The 11504-nt window shown below is 37.9% G+C and overlaps 1 protein-coding gene and 1 pseudogene across 1 annotated transcript; one reads left to right on the top strand and one right to left on the bottom strand.

The window, feature by feature from the left end:
* Positions 1 to 371: 371 nt before the first annotated feature.
* Positions 372 to 3223, top strand: LOC132287107 (uncharacterized). The gene is made up of 3 exons (XM_059789609.1): positions 372 to 861; positions 2427 to 2796; positions 2987 to 3223. The coding sequence occupies exons 1-3, from the start codon at positions 412 to 414 to the stop codon at positions 3163 to 3165; spliced, it is 999 nt and encodes a 332-aa protein (XP_059645592.1). The 5' UTR covers positions 372 to 411; the 3' UTR covers positions 3166 to 3223.
* A 1113-nt stretch (positions 3224 to 4336) lies between these two features.
* Positions 4337 to 9006, bottom strand: LOC132287106 (uncharacterized; annotated as a pseudogene).
* Between the last annotated feature and the right edge of the window lie 2498 nt (positions 9007 to 11504).

The raw sequence follows: 11504 nt of genomic DNA, 5'->3' as shown, positions 1-11504 counted from the left end.
ATGTGTTAGTTTGAATATAGGGGCATTTTTGTCATTTAAGCTTATAAATATTTGGTATTAAATTGTATTTAAAAAAATGGGGGTAAATGGGTCAATTCGCATGTGTCAGAATCCAAAAAGTAATTTAAGGTGTAATTGAAAGTTAAAATCAAAATGTTCATCTAGATGAGGTTTGACCTTAACTTATTAGGTATCGGTTTACACTTATTTTTAATTAAAAATAATAATAATGCAACTATTTTTTAAAGTATAATACATACAATATATTTTTAGAAATAATTATGAGGGGAGACTATTTTTGAATCCTTTATATTTTATTTAAATAATAAATAGAGTGAAAATTAATAATATAAATTACATCATTTATTTATCCTTCCAACACTGGAAGAGGATAAGCAGCAAACACATAACATGCATAATGCTATCACAGCCTTACAAACGCTGAACCCTCTTCGTTCCAACATGACAAGCACAATCGTTAACCCTACTCTGGTTTCCTCTCCAAACCCTAAAATTCTAGTCTTTAATGAAAGATTTTGTTACATCACAACTCTTCCTCCGACCCGCACCACACCATATGCATCATTGATGTCTCGAACCACCCTGCAGGTACTGAAATGCAGCAATGACTCGGAAGAGAGGGAATTGGGTAGTTTAAAGGAGGTGTTATCAGGTATGGTGGACGAGCGAGTGGAGCAACTCTTGAACAAAGAAGATAATAGGGTTTTGTTAGATGGGTTGGAGAAGGCCACTGAGAGAGTCGAATCGGCCAAGCGAGGGCTCGCTGAGATCCAAAAACAAGAGATTGAAGCAAAGCAATTGAGGAATTACATCAACCAGCTCGAAATCAGAGCCTCCGAGGTGTGTCACTGCAATATATATATAACTAAACTGATAGAATGATTGTGTTGTGTTAGTCAAATCAGTGACTTTTATTATTTCATTCTTTCCTTCTGCAAATTTGTGTTATACATACTATTTGTCCCTCCACAATCACCAATTTTGATCTGATTTGCCTAATTTCATCCCACCCCTTGAACAGTCATTTCATAAGCCATTGTTAAAAGTATCAACCACATGCTCATTTTTTGACCCATTGACTTGGTACTCATGGTTTTCAAAAGGAGTCTCACAGTTATGAGATGTTTACACATACAAGAAGTACCCTTTTAGGACCCAGTGTTCTCGTTGGCTTGACCCTCAAGGGCTGGTGAGCGCTCCCATTTTCGGGTGGAGATCAGCTTTGATTCAGACCTTCACTTTTAAGTCTTCATATGACCATCAAGGAATTTGATTATTCATTCTTATAACATCTGTCATGACACATCCCGTTGTGTGTTCTTATAGCATCTGTCGTGACACACCCCGTTGTGTAGATATTGTCTGCTTTGTACACGGTTTTCAAAACACGTCTACACCGTTATGAAACATTTATAGATGCAAGTGTCGACAACTTCTCCCCCACACCCATACTAGAATTATAGGGGCAAATGCAAATAAAGTTTGATCATACACACATTATATATAGGGGTGCACATGATTTGGTTCGGTACGGTTCCTATTGGAACCGGAACCGGAACAGGTCTGAACGGTTCCTAAAAAAATGGAACCGGAACTAGAACCAGAACCGTGAGCAATCCGGTTTGGTTCCATGGAACCGTTGACCAAACTGAGACCGGAAGCCGAAGACTTTCGCCGAGACAGCGGCTAAATCCTTAACAACCTCTCCGGGAACAACAGATACATCTCTAGAGATCGATCCGACTGAATCCACGAATCACTGAATCAGAGGCTAAGAGGATAAACGATTTAATTATACACTTGATTAAATCAGAGGCTGAGACAGAGACCGATCTGACCGATCCAACCGAATCCACTGAATCAGAGGTTGAGAGGAGAATCGAGAGTCGCGAGTCTGTGATCTAAGAAGATAGAGACCAATCTGAAGAGAGTTCTGAGAAGATAAGAGACCAATGAGAGGGCCGAGAGTCTGAGAGGAGAGGCTGAGAGGAGAGGAGAGGAGCTGCAGAGTGAGTTTGAGAGGTTAGGTAAAATTGAGGTTTAGGTTTTGAGAATTTTGTGACTTTTGTCATTCGTGATTTTAATTTTTAATATTTTTTAGTTTTAGGAACCGGAACCGGAACCGGAACCGTGAGCGGTTCCACGGTTCTTTTGTGCAACCCTAATTATATATAGTGTTCTTGCTTTGCGACACAAAGTAATTGCTGAAGAAAATTTACATATCTGGAAAGTAACACGAGCTGAATCATGGAACTACTGTTTTTGCTTTGATGCATGCCTTGAACTATTAATTATACAAACAAGAATTTTGACAGATTTATCTTTTTGGGCTTCTTTGATTGAGGTGTTGAGAGACATTTTCTATTACTAATTATATAAATTACACATGCATGTTGGGTTTAAAGATTGCAGAAAGCCAGAGGGAAATATTTGAAGCCAGAGTGATGATTGAAGAAGCAGAGCGCTCTCTAAGCGTGGATGGTATTGGTGACGACAGAGATTCTCTCATGGAGATGGAAAGTGAAGAAATTGACAAAAATGAAGAGAGGTGGGAGTCTGTAAAAGCAGCATCCGTTTCTGCCATTGTCGGCACCCTTGCAGGACTTCCCATTTCCTTCACTCAGGTGACAACCAGTTCTCAACTCATACTCCCTTTGGCAGTCACTTTCGCTACCTGTGCATTATTTGGTGTAACCTTTCGATATGCAATAAGAAGAGACTTGGACAATGTTCAGCTTAAGACGGGGACATCTGCAGCTTTCGGCTTTGTCAAAGGTACAAACCATTACAGCCATTGTGATCCCCGTTATTTGTATTGCCAAGGGTAGACTGAAACAGACCTAGCCTTTTGACATTGTTTGTACTAAGTTACTGCTTCAAACTCAAATCCGCGTTCTTGCTTGATAATTTTGTTAACTAAGTGCTTCTAGACTGATGATGTATATAAGTTGCATTCGCAATGCAGGTCTTGCTACGCTGGATGGTGGACCGCCTTTGGAATTGGATTCCGGGAGCTTCTTGTCCCATGCTTTTGATGGTGCAGTTTTTGTGTCCCAGAATCTTTTAATCTTTCTTTTTGCATCTGTTGCCCTAGATTTCTGCTATAAGATGAGGATATTAAGTCCTTTTCCTATCAAAAAATAAGTTTCGGTGGACTAATATAAAGTGAAGAGCTGTTTATGCCAGAGACCACATTGCTTCATGTGATCTGTGGATCTTATTTCAGGCTACAAGTTGTAAGGACCGTGTTCCTAAGCTGTTCCTGCAAAACATTGGCATTAAGCCCCTACATAATTTACATTTTTTATGACATGCAAAAAATTGTAGTTTGAATGGCTGATTCCACAAAGGTTGGTCTTGCAAGAAAACAGAGACGTCCTCAAAGGATAGTCACCATCCTCTCGTCTCTCATAAAATTTGAATTTGAAAACGTACAGTTAAAATATTCCACGTTTAGAGCACACAGAATGGAAGAAAATAGATGCACCACATCCATATTGTATTTACTCGAGTCACATAATTTTCTCCATGGTGAAACGCCTATGCACATGCGTTATATCCACAATTTCTTTAACTGCCAAACTATTCATTTTATGCCTTGTTTTTCTATTACACATATATACATGCGTTTGAGTCGATATTTAACTCAGCATATTGTTATCTGTTATATCTTTCTATTCATGAGTTTCGAATGCTTTTTCATGGCATCTCAAGCTTTTATGCCTTCAACTCAAATTCTGTAATGCCATGCTAACATAAAATCGTCTCAAGACAAGCAAGATTGACAAGATGGTACAACTAGAATACATTTCTTAGACAACATTATCACATCAGAAGTTGGATAAAATGACAACAATATTCATGTTGTCATCATTTGAATGTTAATATTCAATCAAGTGTAGATTCAAATGAAAATGATACATAAAGCTGTACAATTCACTGCTTGGGCCCGTCACAGCACTTGACAGCTTGATGAGAATGGAAATTTAAACAAACCCTTTCACTCTTCCCCATTACCGAAAAGAAAGCGAAAATAGATAAAAATTAAAGTGTGATACTTATCCAAAGCTTAACTTACTGGGGGCATCTAATCTGAATGTCCGAGTGTTACAGCCGATGGATGCTGTCACGCGACCTCCAAAGGAAGTCTATGAATCCTGGAAATAAAATATTACCAAGTTATTTTTTATGAATACAATGACAACAACCATCCAGTTATAATGAAAGATGGTTTTCTCTAGGGTTTTCAGCATTTAACAGAAGGTTGAAATTTAAGACATTGAAAGCTTAGAGGATCATTTACTGTGAGCTAGACCTGATAGTCATCGTGTCTTCTAGGTGGAAGACCAAAAGCTTAATCCACTATGCCCCCGTTCATGCAAACCTTTGTTTTCCTTGATGTAGCAAAACTTTCTCCAGGTCCAACTGTGACAATGGCCTTGGTGCCTGTAACAAATTGCAAACCGACCAGGTTCAGCTAGATGCATACCTATTTTGCTATTAAATTTTTAAATCAATGCTATAATAACAAAATCAATAGTGATCAACTCTTTATTTCATTAAAACAAATTGGAGTTTCTTAATTTATGGGGGTTGCAATCACTACTGTCAACTCTCTCCATCTGACTTGGATCAGGCTTGAAAAACCGAGCCTCAAGCAGAAGATACCTATCCAATATCTGGGTTTTAGTTCAATTCAGACATGCCAAGTTGTTTACAGTCCATTTCATCAAAACAAGAAAAACAGTTTTAGACAGTATGACTATGAAGGAACTGGGTCCGGGTGGCCCGGTAGGTTCCACATGTACAGATTGCTGATGGCTCATGTATTACACGCGCATCTGCTGTACAACTCTGAGTAAGTGAAACCCTTTATTTATTTCTTTTGCCACCAGGCCCACTACTAATTGTTCATAACAATGGCCACTCACTCACTTGCAGATCCCTCACCATGGACGATTATGGTGCTTCGGAGTTTGGAGTTTTGGGGCGTTGGTAATTTTAAAAAAAATATATTTGGCAAAAAAATATTGCTAGACTTAGAATCTTGAAAAGCCATTGTTCTGTCAATATAGAAACGTTGGAATATCACTGGTGTGCTTCAGATGATCCTATTTGAGCTGTTAATTCGTCAATTTTCACTCTTTAGTTTCCTCATCTGTAGGGTTGGAATCTGAATATTATTTCTTGGTTAACTTTTTTTGGAGCTCAATCTAAGTTCATAAATTTATGTTTGGGCTAGGCTCAGGCTAGGGTAGCTTGGCTCGAGTCCGGGTTAAGACAGGGCTTTAGAAAACCAAATAGTGATTGGATTGAGCCTGGTTTGACCCAATGACCCCACTACATGATCCAATCCACCTTAGTTGCAGCCCTGAACAAAATCAGTAAACCAAGGATATAAAATATTCACATTAAACCAATGATGAGATATATACTTACATGAGATTGCTTCCCATTCTTCTCATCTTGTAAGAAATCCCTGAGAGGAATATAAGCTGCTTGCTTACAGAGTTCTAGCAGATCTGAACCAGTGTATCCCTCACACAAACTAGCAATGTGGTGAAAGTCAATATTGTCGTCTACTCTCTCACCCTTCAAAATCACCTCAAGTATCTTCTCTCTATCACCGTGGTCAGGTTTCCCAATCTCAAATACCTGAGGAAGACGCCTAAGTATTGCCTCGTCGAGGTCCATCAGACGATTGGTTGCAGCGAGGACCATAACCCGAGCATTCTCTATGAACAAATATAAAATTAGACTATTTTTAAATCCTTACATGGAATGCAGATGCACATCAACTAGGTCATCAACATAAAAATACTCACGATCTGTGGTAAAACCATCCCACAAAGCCATGAACTCAGTTTTCATGTTAGTCAACGCTTCATTGTCTGTTGCACGACGCTGTCCCAAGAAACTATCAACCTCATCAATGAATATAATAGCAGGCTGGATCTTATATGCCAAGCTAAAAACAGCTGCCACTGCAAAGAATTATGTGTTCAGTAAATGTTTAGCAAAATCCTATCTAACCAAGAAATAAGGTTGGACAAACATGAGATGGCATTTCCAGAGGTTATATAGATGTTAGCTAATGATGGTCGGCAACTCAGTGTTCGACTATCACTTATGAATAAGATAATGGCAATATATATCCATATGCTAAATGCATATAAATCACTAGATTTGTTTCTTTATTTTTTCCTTTTGAAAAACCTCTTGATACTCGTTATGGACTTGGGATAAGATACACTACAGGAAAAATTAACATAAGTTCTTGAAACAGGAAATATGACAAAAATGGCCTGTGTCATTAGTATCGCCAAAAAAACAAAAAGTACCGCCAATATGAAAGCTCATAATATTTTCTCTTCCTCTTTGTATCACCGAGGTTGTGATATGTTGACTATAGTTCAAAATACCCATGTGTTACTAATGGCATATGGATTTTTACAAATGTAAGTCTTAAGAGAAACTATTTAATATATATCTGTTGATATTAATACAAATCCGAATACTCTTTGTTAAGAATATAATGTGTTGGCAAATTCCTACTGACAATTTGAGTTAATAGTGTGTCAAAGTCTCGTGAAATCTTTTTCTACAACCTCAAAAATGGAGAAACGATTTGTGAAGAACATGGTGCAAAGTTGGTGAGGCTCAATCGCATATATAGGGCATAGGTAAATGGATGTTAGATTACCTAGATTTGATTATAAAATACGCTGAAAGCTATGTTTTTCAAAAATAGGTTTTTTGAATCAAAACTATATCAAATATTTTCAAAAATGAGTTGCTGAAAAATAGTGAGTCAAGTGATAGGTTGATCAATCAAGGGTGTTCCAGAAAGCTTCGATTAATAGCTGCACTTGATCCAATCAAGGAATTCCCAGTAGGTGGATCAACTGTAAGTTCTCTATAAAATTGCTTTGAAATCCAGCAAGCCTTGATCAAACACTTGATCCGATCAAGGAATTCCCAGTAGGTGTCCATTGAAGTGTCGGTTGATCGAACTCTACAAAAATACTGTCATGAAAAATCTCTCAAATTAGAATTCTAAAAGGATTTTACTTACCATATTACATAGGTCTCCTATATTGGTCATAAATACGGGGTTATAGTCAATCTAGGGTATTTCTCAAAGGGGCTTTTAACTCCTTATATATTATTGAGAGAATTTAAATATTTCAGAGAGAGATATCATTGAGAATTCTTTACAAATTACCATATTATATGTGATTAAAAGAACCAAAGGAAGAAGCAGAATTGAATCTATCAAGCATAGCATCAACCGGGTGATTCACAAAGAACAAGTTGAGCGGATGTCAACAGTGTTGGAGATCATACACAAGGTGTAGGTCTGTCGATGGATCAATAGCTAGACGGGTTTAGGGAGATCTTGTTTAGGTGAGGATTAGGTAATTCTAGGTTGGAATTTGGTAACTTAATTGTAACATCTTTCTCTTATAGTAAGTTTTGATCTGCTTGGACTAGGTCCCGTGGTTTTTCTCCTTCTAGGGTCTTCCATATAAAAAATATTGTGTCTCTGCTTTATTTATCTTATGCTTTATGTGTTTACGTGATTGCAATTGAGACATGAATCAAACTAATTAATTAAATTTAAATAAAAAATTAACTGTTATTCAAAAAGTTAGTTAGTTACAAATTAGTATTCATTAGACCTCCTATTTAGTCCCTCTAGGTCTAATTTTGCATGCACTGTGATGTAATCATAACCTCAGGTAAGGATCTTTATAACACCACCGCTTTAAGAGCATGGAGCATTCATAAATTTCTACAGAAACCCTATCTTAATTCTTCCAACAAATTACACAGGTAGTTGCCAATTGACATCACAAAAGGATAACCATCAAAACCCTTTTTATCAACATCTGATAGAACCCTGGACTCCTTGTGGTAACAATACTTTAAACAAATCCAGTATTATCAGAATTTAACTAACCATATAAGGACTTTCAAAGGCTTCATGTTCTGAATTTTTAATGCATAAACACATTGTAACATTTGCTGATTCATTTATCAAATGTTGTGTTTTTATGTCAAGTTGGATTCAGTACTGGAACTGATGTTGTTGAGGGAATCATTACAAAAATGCGAGAGCGGTTTCAAGAAATTATACGCATGACGAACCAAGTATAGTTTTTGTAACAACATTTGAGCATTTCACAATACAAATTTAGGAAAAGAAAATAAAAAAGAAATAGAAAAGATACCAAGTTTTTGGGCATCACCAAACCACTTGCTCATCAAATTGGAAAGCTTGACATTAATGAATGCAGCTCCAGATTCGTTGGCAATGGCCTTGGCAAGCATGGTCTTCCCAGTCCCAGGAGGTCCGTACAACAAGACACCCTTTTGGGGACCCAGAAGCTTGCCATGCGCAAACAAGTCAGGTCTCCGCAACGGAAGAATCACCAATTCAAACAATTCTTGCTTAATTCCGTCCATCCCTCCGATGGACTCGAACTTCACATCTATGTGGTCCGGATTCACAACATCACACGCTATCACATCCTGTAAACACCCAATTTTTCAATTTTTTTTTTTTTTTTTTTGGGGGGGGGATTTTAGAGAGAAAAGTTAAAAAAGGAAAGGTGTTGGAATTGCTTGCCTCGTAGGGAGTGGTGTGAATGAGAGGACGACCCAATCGTTTGGAGAGTTGTTTCTTTTGTTCCAGTGCTTTTTTGGCGGTATCACGATCGTTGTCGAGGTGTCGAAGCCCTGCGAACAGGACCAGGCAGCTTAATGCGGCGCTCGCTGCGTACAGCAGCAGTTCTTGCAAGAGCTTCGTCTTCGTGTCCGTACCGTCCACCATGGCCCAATTTTTAGGGTTTCGACGTTCGGACCAGGAGAAGAGGAGAGAGAGAGCGGTTACTCTTATCGGTGGATAACTACTTTCGAGGAAGGGACCGCCCTCTTAACTCTTTATTTGGTGTTGCGGAAGTTAGAAAGGTGTTACAAGTTGATAACTTATGTTACCTATAACCCAGCTACGTGGCAAATATATGTGTATATATTTACGAACTCCGCCGCTCAACTAAACGACTCCAAATATAGAGAGAAGAAAATTGTATTCAACAATACTATGGTCCTCAAGGCTCTCATAAATATATCACATGTTTATTTAGTATTGGTCTATCAACAATAATGACATTATACATTTTAACCGGTGAGAATCTATTATCCAATTGTATTATAATCAAAATTAGCAAAATATAAAATTAGAAAAAGAAGATGATAATTAGGGGTGGAGGAACCACGTTAAACCAGCAAAATTTAAAATAAAAAAAAAATCTATCATCACAAAGTTAGTGTTACAAGGAGAGATTTGTATCACATCAAACCTGAATGAGAGGTGAAATGGATATATATAAATTAGGTGTTAGCTACACTTAATAACTTAAGTTTTTTTATCGGATCGTAAACCACTCACCCGTTACAGTTAGACAAACATAAGTACCACAAACTTCTCCCCCGACGACGTAGAACGTCACAATCACCTAAGCGTCCTTGTTCGCCAGACTCGCATAAGCTTGTGCATTCTCCTCACATTTACGGTTGGAGATTGACTTTATATCAATTGTCATGATCTATCCCGCTATATATATTGTCCGCTTTGTAGATTCTTAGGGATGACAATTTGTCCCGCGGGGGCGGATACCCGCCCTGCCCCGCTTATGGCAATTTTGAGGGACCTTTTAACTTATTTGTGCGGGGATGATTTTTACTAATTAAAACTCGCGCAGGTTCGGGGCAGAGGCGGGGGGAGGTCACCCTACCACAACCCACCCCATTTAGGTAGATAAATTACTAAATTATCTTTATTTTATTAGTATTTATACATAGCATTAGAAACCCTACGTCTCATATTCTCATTCAATGTTTATAATGTTGAATTTTATGTTAAAGTATTGATGGCCCTTTTTTTTTAAGTGATTTTTAATAGTTATATAATTGTATTTGAAGGGCAAAAAATTTAAAAAGGAGGAAATATTCTAAGACTAAACGGGCAGGGCTAGTACCGGCGGGGTGAAAAAGTTAAATGGGGGCGGGGATGGGGTGAGAAGGTCCCCTGTTTAGCCAGTTGGGGGTGGGGCGGGGGTTTATAAACGGGGGAGGGTACACCCACCCAAAACCGCCCCCATTGCCATCCCTACACTCTCCTCTCGGCACAAACTTCCCAAGGGGAACTATGCGAATAAGCTAATGAATAGTTAAAAAGATGAAGTAACGGAAAGTTTGATTTACAAATTTTTTATTTTAAATTTTTAGAAAATTTGTCCTCTCAAGGGTTTTTTTTTTCTATTATATATTATTCATGTCAAGAAAAGTTTTTTGTCAATTTGCCCAAAAAAATGAAAATATAAAAGAGAGATTTTTAGTAGAAATATAACTTGACTATGTTGTCCAATCAATTATTCAACGACCAAGAAAAGAAATTTTTATCGAGGACAAAAATCCATTTCAATGAAACCCCCTTTTAATTCAAAATTTAATTAAGGTATACAGGTGTAGACACTAAAATTTTAATGAACTTTTGTTTTGACAAATTGACCCATCAAATATGGGTCTAATATTTAATTAAGTTATTTAATTGGCCCAAGTTTGGTCCACTTAAATTATTTAATTTAAGTTTACAGGAAGGAGAGAATGAAACTTGCCTTTAAATTTCGGTTTGAAACCTTAAGCGTCGTCTTTAAGTTTCAGAATTCTCCAAGACTGTTCCTTCTTCTAATCACTGTTCCAATCCTTTGTTGCTTATTGGTTCCATTCCGAAACAACCCATTTCTTCTCCTTTAGCCTCACAAGTTATCTCTCAAGACCCTCTCTATTTCCCCTCAAGCTTCTTTTTGGTTTTCCTCTCAAGAGCTTCTCTCTGGTTTTCCTCTCAAAACCTTATTACGTGAATAGGGTTTTTCCCAACCCTAGCAGACGTATCAGGATATATATATATAGGCATCCCAATCTTAAGTCTGATTATACCCGTACCTCTATAGGCTTTAATTAAACTCTAATACAAGTCGGCGACCAAATTATACAAAACAATAAAACCCTATGACACAAACTGTTGGAAACGGCATTAGAAAACGCAAACTTTGGAAGGATTTTTAAAAAGATTCCGCTAAGAATTTTTTGCGAATCTATTGATGAGCGCGTTCCTCTCTGCGAGGAGATGAACATGGTATATTTATTTTCTCAAATCCGTTTCCGGGTGAATGAGAAATTGGCTCCAAAGTAAGTGATTTATAAAGCCTAAATGGGTGTGAATAAAGTGGGAAATGCTTGTCCCACATCGGAAAAGTAGCAAAGCAACCTTGAGTATATATATGTCTAGTATGGGATTTGGGTTTGGGCCCAAGGGCACCCAAGTTTTTAAGAGGGGGAGGACCTAGGCTAGCCTGGATCCGAACCAACTACCACACGCGCGCGCCGCCCGCCCGACCCGACCCGGTCCGGTCCGG

Source organism: Cornus florida, unplaced genomic scaffold, assembly GCF_030987335.1.
Source record: "Cornus florida cultivar Cherokee Brave unplaced genomic scaffold, ASM3098733v1 CherokeeBrave_3.0.0_Hap2_Chr11, whole genome shotgun sequence".
Classification (NCBI taxonomy): Eukaryota; Viridiplantae; Streptophyta; class Magnoliopsida; order Cornales; family Cornaceae; genus Cornus; species Cornus florida.
Note: the sequence above shows the minus strand (reverse complement) of the source record. Positions and strands in the feature narration are given on the sequence as shown.